General features: G+C 45.2%; 2 protein-coding genes across 4 annotated transcripts in view; one reads left to right on the plus strand and one right to left on the minus strand.

Annotated features, from left to right (window-relative positions):
- PCDH11X (protocadherin 11 X-linked) overlaps positions 1-14,782 on the minus strand; it is a 419,667-nt gene extending 404,885 nt beyond the window's left edge. For 2 of the 3 annotated variants that reach the window (XM_054169525.1, XM_054169526.1), the window contains exon 1: positions 14,322-14,781. The gene's annotated coding sequence lies outside the window, so the exon portion shown is untranslated. Of the gene's footprint in view, positions 1-14,321 lie in introns of all 3 variants that reach the window. The other variant, XM_054169524.1, reaches the window with a different exon arrangement.
- Positions 14,345-16,135, plus strand: LOC128898109 (translation initiation factor IF-2-like). Its single transcript, XM_054169786.1, has 2 exons — positions 14,345-14,528; positions 14,634-16,135. The coding sequence occupies exons 1-2, from the start codon at positions 14,345-14,347 to the stop codon at positions 16,133-16,135; spliced, it is 1,686 nt and encodes a 561-aa protein (XP_054025761.1).
- The last annotated feature ends 783 nt before the right edge of the window (positions 16,136-16,918 follow it).

Here is a 16,918-nt window from a genome sequence, read left to right on the forward strand (position 1 = left end):
TTGGAAGTATTTATCTGCATTTTTTGTCTCTTGAAAGTACATTTAAAACAATTCCTTTCACTGCATCTGTAATACTTCAGATGAAAACCAAACAGGATTAAACAAATTGTTTCATCACAAATTAGGAGTCTCTGACTAGCGTGCTGCTGGGTCAGGCAAGCTGGAGTGAGTAGTGAAGGGTGTGAAGCGCCTGGTGGAAAAGGAAGCCTTTTGGCAGGCCACTGCTGTCACTTTTTCATTAACCAAAAAAGGAACCCACCAGAGGATTGAGCTGGGTTGGGGTTTTTGCATTCATTTATTTAATCTACAGATCTTTTATTAATTCATTTTGATTTCATTTAGGAAATCAGATTCTTCAACATAAGGCCTTCCAAGCTGATTTACTATGCAGTAAGGAGGGTTTTTTTTCTTCCACTCTAATGCTTTTTCTAATCTAGAAATGAAGGAAATATTAGGCTCAGGCTTCTTCCCTTCAAGTTCAGATCAATGTTGTGTTACCCACACCACTCTCCAAACAAAACAGTGAAACTACTTCTCATCTTGCAAGCAGACTTAATTTAATCTTGCTTTGGATTTCATTACCTAATGCAGCAGTACAGACCATTTAAAGAGAAACAGCTTTTTGGTTTGTAAACCATCTTCAGGGTTTCTGTTTCACAAGAAATGTAGAGATAACTCACATTCATCTTCTCCTTAATGACTACTCCCAGCAGAATGTTTATAGCTTTTTTTAACCTGAAAATCTGACGAATCTCTCAAGAGATTCATTAAAAACTTGAAGAGGATTTTCTTCTCTTACAACAAATAATACTCTGGCAAATACCTTCTAATAATGAACACATTCTGAGGGAAATTGAAAATCTGCCATTTCCCTGTGCTTGCACAGCCCCATACCTATTACCTGTGATGGTAACTATGCATTGCAAGTACATTACCTGTGACTGTAACTGTACATTGAAATTACACTGTCTTGCCTAGCTGTGATTGCAAAGAGGCATCCCCTGAGGTTTATGGTGATTCAAACAAGGGATGGATCAGAAGAATTGTCTCTGTTCTGAGTTTGTGGATAGCATTTTAGGTTTGCACAACACTCTTTGCTTGCAGTTGCACCAGTGCACAGAGTGACTGTTGGAATTACCCATTCAGAGACCTGTACCTTATCCAGAACACTTCATGTGAGGTTTTTAATATGGACACCTGCAATTCCTTAACAGCTACAGCCTGGATTAGCACTCGAATAGTGTCAGTAGCTCACTTCCTATTGAAAGCTGATCAGGCATGGTGCTATGTCTTACTCCTGATCATCAGTCAAGGAGTAGCTCTGGCTGATTATTCCCCAGCTCATACTGGTTCATCAGGGCATTTCCTTCAATAACATTTGTCTCACAAAATAGCCCATCCACGAGTTCAAGATAGAAAAAAAAGTCACTGGTAAATGTTCCCAGTCAGTGGCAAAAATAGAAAATCTAAATGATTAAGAGTAACTTTAAACCAGTTCATGCCCTCCTCCACACAGTGAAAAGAAATGGAAAAAAATCTTTTCTGCTGCAGATGACTAATTATGTTGACATTTTTATATTCAGCACCATCAGGGTTGAACATCTCAAGGCAAACCTAAGCCCCATGTCTACAAGATGTGCTAACAAGCATACAGTGGCTGATCTCTTTCTAGGGCTTACCCTTTTGCCAGAGAATATTCCACACACATACGAAATTCTACAACATACATCAGCATTTTAATATTAAACTTCCTAGTGATGGAAAGACAGCCCCTAAGCAGAGTACCTCCTGGAACTCAAGGAAACTTTGATTTAGCTTCTTGGCCTACCAAAGATTTCCCAGTACACCATCTGCTCTTTTCATTTATTCAAAATCCACACCTGCAGGCTTCTGAAAATACCAGACTGAGAGTATCTAATGGTTCAAAAGCAAAACAGCCTTTTACACACACTCATTAAGGTAAATAATTAGGGTAAGAAACTTTCCTCCATGTGACCTGAAGGAAACGGTCCACAGTTGTGGAACAACTGAGTGACTTTTCATCAGAGTGTCTGGAGACAGGAGAAGTGGGAATGGGTTGAAGCTGAGGAAAAGAAGAGTAGACAGGAGCTGAGGAAGAAGTGCCTCAGTAGGAGGGTGGTGAGACTCTGGAATAGGCTCTCCAGGGAGGTTGTGGAAGCCTCCTGCCTGTTGAAGACCAGGTTGGATGAGACCTTGAGCAGCTGAGTCTAGCTGAGAGGTGTGGCAGGAGGTTGCAGTAGAGGATCTCAGAGGTCCCTTCCAGCCTGAGCCATTCTATGATTCTATGAATCTATGAACTGTGTTCAATGACCAAGCAAGTACAAATAAACTGAAAACACTGCAGATTTATGGAAATGTTTGAGTAATGCCTACAAAAGTTTCAAGGGACTGAAAATGTTCCTGTTCAGACAGAAGCAGCAGAATGGTGAAGTGGAACAGCAGGACTCGAGGTTGAATGAGTACATGCTGAGCTTCCAGTTAAAATTGGCCCCAGTAAACCACCACAAATCAGTGGATTATCCTTACCCTAAATTTCAGTTGTGTGGCATAAGCACTATGGTGAACATGTTAGACATTTAAAAACCATACCAATGCTATTATAGACATCTCAGAAAAAGAAGGAAAGTACCTGAAACAATGGGAAAGTCTAATCTCACCTTAATGACCACAGCAACGAATCACGAAATGCTGAAACTTAAGTACCTGCATCACTTCCTTCCAGTGCAGAATTTTTGCTTCCCTGCTCTAACAAATAATTCCATTGTGAAAGGAAGAATAAATTACAGCTTCTGTAACATGGAAGATCCTTTTTCTAGAGAAATTTGAAGAGCTTTAGTTCCCTTTACAGTAGTCTCTCCTATCTAGTCAAAGTACTTAAATTCCTGTCCACAAAAATACTGTTTCTTCTCAACCTTACCTTACTCTCTTACCCACACACTCCATACATTTGAGTCCCTCTCTGGAAACTGCATTTCTTGCATTTTCATAGCAAACTTCTCAATCAACTTCCAGACACTCTTGCAGTAAAGAGCAGTAAACCAACCACATGAAACATCAGCAGAACACTCTTCACAAATACAAACAAAGTTATACTCCACCTTCGGTGCCCACTCCAGAAAACCCCCAGGAAAAGCTGAATTAACAAGCTTCTCTTACAGCTCTGAACATCAGCTAACTCAAGTCTTGCAGGGCTAAGGCAAAAGAATCAGACACAGGTTTTCTGGCCCTCAGCTGAGCCTTCTACTTTCCAGTTCGTTTTTACAGAAGAACATAAACATGGCACAGGTCTTCCTCAGAAAGAGTGTTTCCTAGATCAAAAGCAGTACTTTAAGATGTATTCAGAACAGCAGTGTCAAGAGCCAGTGAACAGCTGAGCCTATGCATATAGCCCCAGTTCAGGGCCTCCAAAATCACACCAAATAGCACACACTCAGACAGGAACAGCAGTGGTGAGATGCAAATGCCCAAACCAAACAAACAGCTCTTCTCTTCACTAGCAGGTCCCCTCTTCCTGACCCGCTCCCCACTTCTCCACCACTGCTTTACCAACCAGAACAGCACAGAGACTGCAAACTCCTAAAGTTGAGCTACGAAACCACAATCAAGACAAAGCAGAGGTATGACCTCTGTAGAGAAGTCTTTTCCATAGAATCACTGAGACAAATACGTAACTATAGCTGTCATCTGCAGGGTCCTTCATAAAACTGAGATGATCTCCAAAAGTTGAGGAAGAAATTAGCTGTTGCCCACCCACAAAGGATTTTACATATGTCACCCTCCAAAGCTAATACAAGAAGCACATCTATCACAGCTGTATGTATCAAAAACAAAGGAGCAAATCTGCCATGCCTGTGGTCCACAACATGATGGGTGGCATCCTTACTCTATTCTTATGGATCATAAATAGTCTACTAAAAATGGTAATTCCCTCACTGATCAGACTAAGAAATACCTGGGCATATCTAACTTTCATGAGGCTCACCAACAGATAGTTTCTTACCACAATAATTTACTGATGCTGTTTCCAGGAGTATTTTGAAATGTCAGAGTGGTTCCCTACATTTTATCTGTCTTCCTCACCAGGCATATTTGTCACGGTGTCACATATTTATTATATCTACATACCCACATACACAGCAGTTAAAGGGATGTCCTGCACCAAGTTATCACTTGAATTACTGAAGCATCCCAAGTTTTTCAGAAAGTAGTTTCTGTTGGTGATTAGTATCTCCACCAACCACTGTATCACAGTTCAGCAGCTCAGCAAAGCAATGGCTTTTGCTTCAGCAATGACTAAATCAAGACAGAGCCCCAATGCTTTGCAGCAATTGGATTTTCAGAACTTAGTTAATCTTGCAATAGCCACACCATACCACCTGCCAGCCTCAGCTAAATTACTTACCCTAAACCTTTTTTCTAATGATTTCTTTCAAGCTTTTTTAGTGTTTATAATACAATAAAACCTAAAAGTACTGTGCCTGCCAAAACAAATTAGGTACAAGGAACTGAGAGCGTAGACTGTTTTGCAGATTGATGTTGCACTATTTCTGATTCAGACATTATTTTTTAAACAGTCCTTGTTGTAAAGCACAGGACAACAGAAACACAAACACTGACATTAAGGAGGCTCATAAGATATTACACCTGGAGGAAGCCACATTAAGCTTTCAGCAAACTGAGCAGGAAAATATTCTGAGTTTTAATATTCTCCCATTAACATTAAACAATAATCAAAACCTGCCTGAAACGAGCAAGACGAAAAAACATCCAAAGAAAGCAGCTACTGCACAAGTTGTCTAACCCAGTGCATGAAGCTGCACAGCCCCAAACAGCAGTAATATTTTGTTAATTAAGATTGTTTGGTAATTTGAAAATACCCTACACAGTGATTCCAAAGAGCAATCATTTAGAAACTTCTTACTGAACCTGAGCTGCATAATGCAATCTAGTCAAGAAGAAGACTGTCCTGTCACAACAAATTCACCACCACAGTTACCATTTTCTCCAACTTAATGGGCAGTACAATGGATTTCAGCTTTGGTCACCATTACAAAATGAATAATACCATAAAGTCAGGCAAATTTCACTCAGTTCTCTTCCTTTATATTAAAACCTTCCTTCAGTGTCTTAACTTCTCATTTTTGTCTTAGTTTGTCTGACTGGATTCTAAAGCTTCAATGAACAGAAAGTAAACAGGACCTCTTTTTCTGCCTGGAACTCATGCTTACTGTGACTGTCCTAAAACACACCCAGTGCTCAACTCAGTAACACTTAGCTACCTGTACAGGCTGGCTGATGCTTAACTGCATCTGTCTGATGAGCCAAAAACCACAGAATGTCAAATAAAAAGTAACAGTCCTCAAACTCAACCCACACCATGACAGCTTTTCTAACTCAGCTCCTCCTCCCTATTTAAGTACGTAAAATGTGCTTGAATAAAATAAAGTTGATAAAAAGGACACAGTCATCCCTTTTAAGAGTTTGTTTTATGCAGCTCTGGTAAAGATGGTGAGTTCTGAGCTTCATCTCATAGCTTGCTTTAGGTTTTTCATAGAATAAATATCCTTGAGTCCCACCATATTTTGAATACTGGGTGTGAACCAGTGTGAATGCCCCTAATATCCCAAGAGAGGTAAGAAAACCTGGATGAGGTGCAAGCAGTCTTTAACAAAAATGGTAATGTTTGCGAAAACTCTTAAAAGACTGCTGAAAGAAGACAAGCTTGGTGGTCTTTCAGAGTCCAACTCACTTTGAAAAAGGGACTTTTACACCCAGAATACAGAAGTCCTTTTGAAAACATTAGTCCTGCCTTGGTTCCATGGTAAAAATTACTAGTTTATTGCTATTCAACTCCTATTAACAAAATTAATTCAAAGACACATTGTTTTCAAAGAACTAAAAGAGCTGGGGTTTCTCTGTCATTGAAGAGGAGCATGAATTCTGTGTTATACTTCTTCCCTTTCTGTGGCAAAAAGGAGGCAGGGTTGTTAACAAGTTTTCCCCACTGTGTTACAATGGCACTTCTATTTCCATCAGAAATTCTCCTTCCCTTCTCTAATATTATGCTCTAATAAACAGGCAAATTTAGAAAGTGAGAAAGTGTGGGCACCATGTAAATCCAATTTTCTTTGCTTTCATGGACAGGAGAAGAAAGTAGGAAATTTTAAGTGCTTCCATTCAAAACATTCTAAAGCAACACCCAAACTCTTCAGAGAGCGTCTGGTTTAGCAACAAGAATATCTCTTCTTTTAGCACACAATAAAAAAGCTTCAGATGGTTAAACAATGCTCACAGCTCAGAACTGCCATAGTACCACAGCCAGAAGATGCTACTGGTTCCTTTCTCATCATAAGGCAACCAACATTTGACGCAACCTCACCTATTCCTCGGTGAAGGAAACAACAGTTTCCGACCTCCCCCACTAGTGGCACATTTCTTTAACACAGATCATTTGTGCCTCAATTGCTTTTTTTGAAGTGGCCAATTTTTTCTGATATGCCAAATGTCTTCCCCGCTCCCTTTGTAGCTTGAAACACTTTGAATTACCATTCTGTGAACTCATCTCAAACACACTTTATCTTACGTGCTAGCATCACCTGAGAGAAGGTCTTGAAAAGAGCTTTCTTTGTAGGTGTGCATAAAGCTAAGCTGTGAAAGATATTAAGCACCTGATATTTGACTGCACATATTGTCAATAAATATAACTGATGGCCCACAAGCCTGTAGCCTTTTGAAGAGGGTTTTTGTTAAGAAAGCATGGTTTATGGTGTTCTCCTGATGTATGGCCTTTTTAAAGAACTTACTGATGAAAAATGACAGTGGGGAGAAATACGTGAATAGGAAACCTGCTCTGATCCTTCCATTATCTGCTCACCCTCATTGCAGACTGATGACAGACAATTACAACACACTTACTTTCCAGTATCTAAGGACCCTTCTGTAACTTTCATTCCTCAGATTTACCTAATGCCAGAAACAACTACACATGCACACATATGTTATTTCCTTCCACAAATTTATGGTGGAAACAAGGAAGATAGAGCAGTAATGTGTGACAGGATGAGGGGTGATGGTTTGACACTAGACGAGGGAGATAGAAGGAATACATTTGTAAGGAGCATGGTGAGACACTGGTCCAGGTTAACCAGAGAGGTGATAGATGCTCCATCCCTGGAACCATTCCAGGTCAGGTTATTTGGGACTCTGAGTACCCTGATCTAGTTGAAGATGTCTCTGGCTCATTGCTTTGAGGTTGGACTGGGTGACCTTTACAAGGTCCCTTCCAACTCAAACTGTTCTGTGCTTAATACCTTCTACTTCAGCTGCTATTTGGCCAGAGGAAGAGGACATTCTCAGTTGTCTTAGAAAACTATAAGAAACCAACTAGGACAATGAACTCCTTTATTTACTCCATATCTGGTTTTCTTGAATAAATCATAAGACTCCAGACCTCCTGACCATGAAGTTTCAAAAGAATTCTCTGGTAATTAGACGTGGACATAGCCTTGTCTGACGAGCCCTTCGCTGATCTCCTGGAGCAGAGTCCTGATGACAGGAAACTCTGATGAAACCCCTAGCTGGGATACCTTCACCCTGGTAAAGTCTCACATATGAGTAAGGCATGGAAATGAAAAGAAAATGAACTTTCTGCATTTCATTCCCAGTTTTAACCCCTGAAATTATGACTGTGTTGTCTTGTTTTCCAGACCTCAACTTACAACACGTTGCCACATACATTTTCCAAGGGTCGATGAAATGACTGACAAAGTAAAGCCATGACTCCGTTTAATGATAGCTTTAGTTTCATGCCTTGTATCTTGCATATATTTACACCCTTCTGACAGCAACTGTAATCTGAACAAACTGTCACAGTGAGGTCCAAAGTTATTTGAGTCCAGATGTATATCCACATTGCAGCTCCCATGAAGTCACCATTTAATGACACTTCAAGACACGACAGACTTCCTCTGCACTTTTCTTTAGAGCACACTCTGCAGCTATTTAACATACATGAGTCAAGTCTGTGTCTTCCATCATAAACACCATACAAGTCCAAAGAAAATCTCTTTCCAATTTGTGACTCCAGCCTGCAGTGTGCCATAATGCTTCCTATTGAAGCTGTGCCCCATTCCAGATAGAAAACTACCAGCATGCCTAAGCTAAACCAATGACCCAGGTGAGCCTGGGCCTGGCAGGACACACTCTTTCATACTTGTGTGTCAAAAGGCAGGAAGATTAATATTTTTAATCACAAAACCTGCATAAATGACTAACCATAGGCCTAAACTGTGAATTCCATTAGCACAGATAAAATTCGGTTCCTCCCCAAAGTGAGGAAATTTCCTTTCTCAGGACAATTATCAGAAAACATGACCTGTAACTCAGTTACAGCCTAAAGACAGCCACTTGACTTTTTTACAGAATCATAAAACAATTTGGGTTGGAAGGGACCTCCAAAACCCAGCCAGTCCAACCCCCCTGCATTCAGCAGGGACATCCTCCACTAGATCAGGCTGCCCAGAACCTTGTCAAGCCTGACCCCGAATATCTCTAGGTTTGGGGCCTCAACTGCCAACCCTGGGCAGCCTGTTGCAATGTTCCAGCACCATTATGGTAAAGAACTTCCTCCTAATGTCCAACCTAAATCTGCTCTTCTCTCATTCCAAACCATTGACCCTCTTCCTATCACTGCAGGCCTTTGGGAACAGTCCCTCTGCAGCCTTCTTGTAGCCCTTTTCAGGTTCTGGAAGGCTGCTGTTAGGTCTGCCCAGGGATGCCTTTTCTCCTGGCTGAACACCCACGCAGCTCTTTCATCCTGTCCTCACAGCAGAGGTGCTCCAACTCCCTGATCACCTTCATGGCCCTCCTCTGAACCTGCTCCATCAGGTCCAAGCCCCTCCTGTGTGTAACCATTCCCATGCTGTTACATTTCAACGGAACCTGTATTCTGCCATACCCCAAAATCTGTCACTTTTCTTCCAGTGGGCACACTTGCACCTTGCATGCCAGGGACTAAATCTGGAAACAAGACTGTGTGTCTTTCATGTATGATCACAGGCCCAGCAGAGCAGATTTCCACACATGGACATTTATTTATTTAACACGATGGAGCAGAAGCAGAGATGGTGCAAGTAGTTGGTTCAATGAAATACGCAGTGCCTAAAGCATTCCAAAGTTGTACTTGGATGTTCTTCCCTTCAGCATGTATTTACTGCTACTTCAGTAGGCAGCATAAAGCCACATAATTACTAATTAAATTCTTACAAAAATAATAAAGCTGTGTCCTTAAGGATCTAACAGATAAACACCGATACACAAACAGACTACATCACCAGTGACATCTTATTTCTAGCGTTCTTTGAGGGAAGAAAATCATCCCCGAAACGACCATCTCCAATCAAAGCAGTACACCACACAAGATGTTCCCCTGGCAGGAAAATGAAGCAGGAACAGTTTCTTAGCATAGGGAATCGCCATATTAAACCCCACAATGGATGGGTTTTAAATACAGTGGGCCACCTCTCTCTGTCATTTCACTATTGAATGTTCATTTGTCTCCCTGAGGACCTATCTGGCTCTCCGCTGATCGGGTGATGCAGGATCCTTTGAGTGACACAATCCTTGCAGAGTCTATCACACCATAAATGAAGGAAACAACAGCCATTGAAGAACTTCCCTGCAGAGTCAGTCAAGCACTTGCTGTCTGACAGCATAGGCTCTACCATCCTTGCAAGCACAACTCCTCCACAGCCCTGCCTTCTGTACCACAGCAGCATGCTGAAGTCCTAAACAAGTGGCAGAAGTATGCCCGTTGTGTCATGCAAGCAGTACTCATCTGAAGGCCCTGTGCCAGTAGGAATTCTTTCACACACTACAAGAAGCTTTGGCTCAGGCCATGTTGAATCATGAAGGCTAAGTCTTACCTAACCTATGGGAAAACATTTATTCTCTAAGTGCATCTGAATGAAGTCATTTTCACAGGGTATGTACTAAAAGCAGTAACAAAAGCCTTCGAAAGAAAAGAATATTTAATTATGACACAGCTGCCGAAATCCTTTTACAGTTTCTTACTTACTCTCAAGCTCCTGTGATTTGATTGTATCTCCTGACTGAATTCCAGAGTCCTTTTCAGCTGCATTTTAATTCTTACGTTCCCTTTCTGTGCACCTCTGTGCAATCTCCGGTGCCAGCGAGGCTGGGCTGGTAGAGGGGTTTAACTCTTCCTGCCTGGTTGCTGCAGGTTTCTTGCTTGGGAACACATGGGGTTTTTTCCCTAAATACTTTCCTGAAGATTACAAAGCAGCTCTACCTTTCATTCACCTCTGGTACATGCTGTTGCTATCACTCAGAATGTAATTTCCACTAATCCCACTCCTAATCACCATATAACACCTTAAAGACAAATTTAAGGACAGATTAACTTCCTCTTTGAGTGAAGCTTTAAACATGTAAAAGCTGTAGAAGTTTTTATGCTTCCTGGCAAGTCACTCGACTAATTCTGAGACCGTGTTTGAAAACCATTTTCTTACTTTACTGCTGGATAATGAGAATGGGAGCCTCCTCACAGATCTTAAGGGATAATCAAATTCCCATTCCCACCCTAAATTTCCTGCTTCACGTTACTTGCCTATCTATTCGGAGGGAGCATGACTGTTCAGAAGACCCAGGAAAGACATGGTCACCGCTGCTCCTCTGCCCTGAAGACAGACAGCTGTTGCAAGACACCTCTCAGTGATCTCACTGCAGAAAGAGACACCTGGGGCCAAGAATGACACGGTAATCTCCCTTATGAATTTTTACATCAGTTGCAGCACTTTCCTTCACATAACATTCATTTTTCATCCCCTTCAAAATAGTTGGAACAGGACATACTGTGTTTCAAATGTGCTACTTGAATGTGCTACTATGCAGCACACACAACCAAGGTTGGATCCAGGTGTATTTTTAATCCTAGTCCTTTAACTTCTAGCATCAACTATGCACAGAGCTGTTCTAAGCAATCCCATCCTTTGTCTGCACACATGAAGCAACAACTGTACTGTTGGAAGATGTCTATGTAACTGAACAGACAGCTGGCAAAGACCTTGTGATGCTTTAGAAGAAAGGGTTCTATTCAAGTGCCAGTTGACCACCAGTCCCACTGGCTGTCCCCTGCTGGCAACCGTGATTGCTGCGTCGGCTGTTCTCAGGTGAACCACCTGGCAAGGGTGCTTTAGTAGCAGCAGCAGCCCCTAAAAGCCTTGAATACCTGTGTAGGACAATCAAGAGTGCTCAAAAACGTCCATGCTTAGACTTACTGAAAGGACAACTTCACTGAGGAAGATACAAGGGGTAGGGTTTTGCTGCTCTCAGAAGAGCTAAGCACAGTCATGCCAAAGGCATCAGTTCCAATGCGGTCTGAAGCAGAAGCCCACTGAACTGAGATCTGGCCAACTCCTGCTTTGAGCCAGAGCTGCTCTTTAAGAAAAGCCTTCCTTTCACTTAGGCACTCACCGGCCCCCTCAAAATCCAGGCAGAAACCCTCACCTGGATCCACAAGGGGCTTTCCAAAGCAGAAAGGATTAATTATTTCTTTTTCTCCCTTCCCATCTCTACATTTTTCGGGCAGGTACCGTTTCCTACTACACTCTCCATAAATCCAACTCAACAGTCCTCTGGTAGCAAATGCCAATTGTTATTATACTCCATTGCTTCCCACATCTTTGCCTTTACTATATGCATGTGTTCAGCTTGAGCTGAGAGCCCGTCTCTAAAAGTGGCTGTTAAATTGCTAAGCAAATGGGTGTTTTAATGCAAAGACTGACATGTCCTTAACTGTGGGAGCGTGAATGGCTCCAGTGCAGGATTACTCAAGTCCATGTAGAATACAAATGCCATACAGGACCACAGGACCAGATCTTTGATCTCCTTTTTTTGCAGAGGCTGTGATGTATAAAGCCAATTCCAATGAGCAGACAGAACTACACTGAATATAAATTATCCTTTAACTATAGCAAGGCTCACAGTTGAAGAAATGCTGCAAGGATGAACAATGCAGCCATGAAGCAGAGCTCTTCTGTAGCAGAAATACAGACCAAGATCTGCATGGATAACCATGGTTTCAAAAGACAATTTTTTTCCTCAGCTGTTATTTGATACAAAACAGAGTCAAATCTGGAACATTTGTACATACAGAAGTACAATTAGAGCACACTGCTTGCTCTCTCTGTAAAAAAGTGAGCTAGGAATAGTTGTTTTCTCTTCCAGATGAAGCACCATTCCCCTAAGCAGCGTAACAAATGATTTTAAAATGTGGAAACCAACAGTCTCAACTGATTATGGCTTGAAATTTAAAGACATCTTTTTCCAGATATCTCTTTAGAAGATGAGGCTTCTGCCTACTGAGCTAACACTAAGCTCCCTGGAGCCTCGCCATGAATATTCCAAACTCGTCTCTTACAATTCACTAAAAGTCATCTTTTGCCAAAATAAAATGCTTAAGAGGAATTCAATATGCTTAGGCTGCTTTTCTTCATTTTATTTTGAGTGTTTCTGTCTCAACTTTATGCCAAATATGCAGCAGGAGAGAGGGTGAACTGTGGAGCTATTACCTCAGGTTTGCACAAGAGTCAAGTGGGAAAACAAATTACTTCTGAGAACATCAGCTCTTTGGGTTGGGTTTGCTCTATACTATGTCGTGTTTAAGCAACCCTTTTGCTGAGCAGATAAAGGCTGGTGAGCACTTGGACAGGAATGTCTCTGCTGCTTCCATCCCTCACAGCTTTGGTGGGTGTACAAAACCACCCCAAGAGGATTATTTGTATGCCAACTTTCTTTGTGTCTGTGCAACTGTGAGCACATAAATAATGAAATAAATAACTTTTTCCCTCTCTTACCTCTTTTGACCTGTGTAACCTGACAGATCAATGCTACCTCCACTGCTGACAACCAAAAAGTTACAATTTATCTTTGCCTTCTTTAGGTTTTCTTTCAGTAAGGTTGGATGAAGGTGCTCTTTGTAGCTCAGTTCTCTATGCCATAGTGAAATTTAGCACACAAAGAATTCGGGGGTGAGTTGATAACATCTCCTGTCCTCAGCTCTGCTTTGGTTCAATAAACTTGGAACATCTTCTCCCCTCCTTTGCCAATTGAGATAAGCAGCCACAATTACTCAATATGTATTTATCAACTCAAGCTCAAAAAGACAGGACCAGATGAATCGACTCCATCACTCTCAAACTTACAGTTCCTTTCAGTGTCTGAGAGGGGCAATAAGTCCCTGTTTGCCTCTTAACATACACCTTGCAGCTACTTCTTACAGGCAGCTACACCAAGGCTGCAAAAGGAGAATGAGATAAATCCCCTGCTTTCCAGATTGCCTACAAAGTGTTTGCTTGTAACCAGCAGGCTGTAAGCTTAGTGCCATTATGGCAAAAGTCACAAACGAGCAACCCTTCTTTTCCCCAAACGACCAAATTCTCTCCTTGCCTTTCTGCATTCTCTCTCCTTGCCTTCCTGTGTTCTCCTCACTCCTTGCTGTTCTGTGGTCTCCATAGCTGAAACCAAGAATTCATTGGACATCACTGCAATGCCTCCAACCAATTCTAACTGTCTCCAGAGCTCGAGGAAATTAAAATATATTTCAGCTTGATCTGGTTTTATCCCATTCCAGTACTCCACATATACATCAACTTCAAGCTTACAGACATCCCTTAATGGCTGAAGAAAATCCTTCAATCACAGAACTTCATTTACAATCCAGCATAGTTTTTGCTTTCTCCTCTCTCCACAGCAGCAAGGCATTTTGATGCAATCCTCATTTAACGCAATCTCCATTACAGGATTATGATCACATCAATAAAATGTTCCATATGCTTTCCCCCCCCCATTCCTCTCCCTCTCTCATTAATACTAGACACTGTATCGGCAAAAAAACACAAATCAAACAGGCTGATGGGATGCTCTAGGGAAAAAGAGGGGGGTATACGTTCAACAAAATGCAGCAGCCAATGCAAACTGCCCGTCTGAGGCTGAGACCGTAGATCTCATTCCTGAGCTGTGGGAGTTAGCTCAGTGTCCGCGCCGTGAGCACAGAGCATCAATGTGCTGTTATCAGACTAAAAATAAATGCATCTCTTGCAGTCACCAGTGAGCTCCATGCACTTTTCACAGGAGCAGACTTTCATTTCACTCGATCAGTTTGAGCCTGTCAATACTGTTCTGGGTGAACTGCTGATGCTCTGCTGAAAAGGGGGATGCTGGACAAAAGATATCATGAAAAAGGATAGAAAAATCCCCCTTTCCCCAAGCCTCCTTCTTACCTTCAGTGCCTTCTCTGCACACGATGTCAAGCTACATGGGCTCCTCCGCACATCATCAAGGCGTTAAGAGTAGTGAAGGCTGCCCCACTGCATGGAAGTTAGCCCGCTCCGCAACAGCAAATCCTCCATCCAAAACACAAGCCGCTTCTTCCCATGCAGCGTGCCGAGCACGGTTCTCAGGCGACTTCCACATAGGGAATAAAAATCGTAAAAGAAATGATAAAGAAAAAGGGGGGGAAAGGTATCCTAACTTTTAGGTAAGCCCGAGTTTGTTTTATTTCTGCTGGGTTATCGAATTATTGGCTTTTGCAGCTGAAAATGGATGGAAAGGCGATCGCGCCCTGGAAGCCCCGCAGCAGCCCGCTCAGGTCCTGCGGCGTAAGCGAAGTTGCGCGGAGAGAGCCGGCACTCGGTGCCGCTCGGCCGCGCAGCCCCGCGGACCTCTCCGCGGCGGGCGGCTGAAGGGAGCGGTGTGCAGCGCGGATCGCCGCGCGAGGAAGCCGCCGCCGCTGTTGCTCGGCCGCCTCCCGGCGGGGCCGACTGCTGGCCCAGGCGGCCGCTGCCTGGGGGGGCTCGGGATGCGGTGCCCGCGGCGCCCCGGAGCCCGCGCTTGTCCCGGCGGCGGCGGCAGCGGCGGATCCGGCTCGGCTCTGCCGCGGCCGCCCGCGCCCCGCTCTGGCGCTGCCAGCCGACCCTCCCCGCGGCTGACATCACCGCCAGGAGGAGGGGCGACACCGGGGATGCGAATAGCCGAGCCGAGGGGGGTTCCCCCTCCCGGAGCCGCCCTGCCTGCTCCTCGCAGAGAATCCCCCGACAGCGGCGGCGTGGCCGCTCCGCCGCCTCGCCGGGAGGGCGGCCCCAGTCCCCGCTGGCGGCCCCCCCCCCACCCCCCGCCTCGCAGCCACGGGCCCGGCGCGGCCCGGCGGTGCTGCCCCGCCCGGGGCCGGGGAAGGCGGACCCTCAGGCCCCGGACTCGGGTCCGGAGCGGGGCGCGGCGCTTCCAGCTCGGGGGTGTGGAACAGCGCTGCGCCGGAGGGTCGCTCCTGTCCCCCTTCCTCCGCGCGCCGCCTGCACAGCGGCGGGAAGAGGAGGATGAGCGAGCCCACCGTCGGCGCCTTCGCGCGGCCCCGGCTGGAGCAGCGCCCGTGGCCGCAGAGGCGCTCGGAGGCGCTCGCCGCCCCCAGCTCCGCCACCCGGCGCCCCGCTGCGGGGCCGCGACCTCGGCAGTGCGGCAGATGCTCCCTTCGCCCTCCCGGCGGAGCCCGAGACGGGGAGGGAGAGGCTGCGAGCCGCCGGCGGACCCAGATCCCGATGCAGAGCAGCCGCGTCGCCGAGGCTCCGCGGGAACGGGCGGGGGGCGCCGGGCAGCGGCGCTGCGGCGGAACGCTCTTCCCGGGCACGGTGCCCACGCAGGGGCTCGGAGCCGGCGGTTGAGCCCAACCTTTCCCGGCGGCGGGTGTTCGGCGCTCGGGGAGGCGGCGTGGAAGTGCGGCGAACGGACGGGCTCGCGTCGGCGGGCGCTCCTCGGGGCCGGAGTGTCGGTGAGGCCGGGAGACCCGGCCAGGGGCGCCGGGAACGAGTCGCGGGATCGCGCCGCAACCTCAGACGGGGACCAGCTGAGACGGGGCGAGGCGGGTGGGAGAGCAAGGGTGGCCTGGGGGCGGATGCCTGTCAGCCGTCGAGCCGCAGTGTCCCTGCCGGGCCGGGTCCCGCGCGCCGTGCAGGCGCGCGCCAGCCTGCGGGTCTGCCAAGCAGGGACAGGCGGTGGGACCCCGCTCGGGAGGCGCTTCCCCGGGCGCCGCTGGCCGCGTTAGGGGCGAGAGCCCGGCCTGTGCCGAGTCAGTGCAGAGCAGGGAGTGCACAGTGCGGCTGTGGCGGTGAGTTCAGCTGCTTGTGGCTTGCGTGAAAATAGCGTTTAATTAACAGCTAATTTGTGGCGTTGGTTTTAATAAGTTGAGTGCCTGGAATTATTTGGAGTATTTTTCCAGTGCCTGCAGTAGGCCCTTCTCAGTGAACACAAGAATTATTAGTAAATAATTCAGCATTTCTCCGTAGTTTGCTGCTGGGTGAGGAGACCGTTTTAAACTTTCCTGATGAACAAGAAGTGAAATTGCGCGGACCCGGACAGCACACATTCCTGCCTTCCTTAAAAATACTATGAAAATGCATGTGAAAGCCTTGTTTTACCTTCTTCACTGCAGCGAGATGTAGGTGATCTCTCACTTTTATCGCTAAATATAGTTTTAAGGCCAGAATTTCTCTGAAATAATGGTGTATAAGAGAGAGGATGAGAGAGTTCTAAAAAAAGCTAAAATTCCCGGGTCGTTCAGGGAGCTGTATCCCTCTTATCTACTAACTCCTGTGTTCAGTGAGAAGCTTTGAACGTGGACTCGAATGAACAATTGCCTGGCCATTAACCATGCTAAAACACTCCAGAGGAGATAGGTGGTTCCTTTTCTTCTGGGCTGTATTTCTCTATCCAATGTCAGCCGTCTGACTTTGACCACACACCCCTTGTGTTTCACTACCCTGGCTGCTAAATTCTGTGACTTCAGTGGAGTTGTGACTTCATTATTTTTGTCCCATATGCACACAGA

The sequence above is a fragment of the Dryobates pubescens genome, chromosome 18 (genome assembly GCF_014839835.1).
Source record: "Dryobates pubescens isolate bDryPub1 chromosome 18, bDryPub1.pri, whole genome shotgun sequence".
Taxonomy (NCBI): Eukaryota; Metazoa; Chordata; class Aves; order Piciformes; family Picidae; genus Dryobates; species Dryobates pubescens.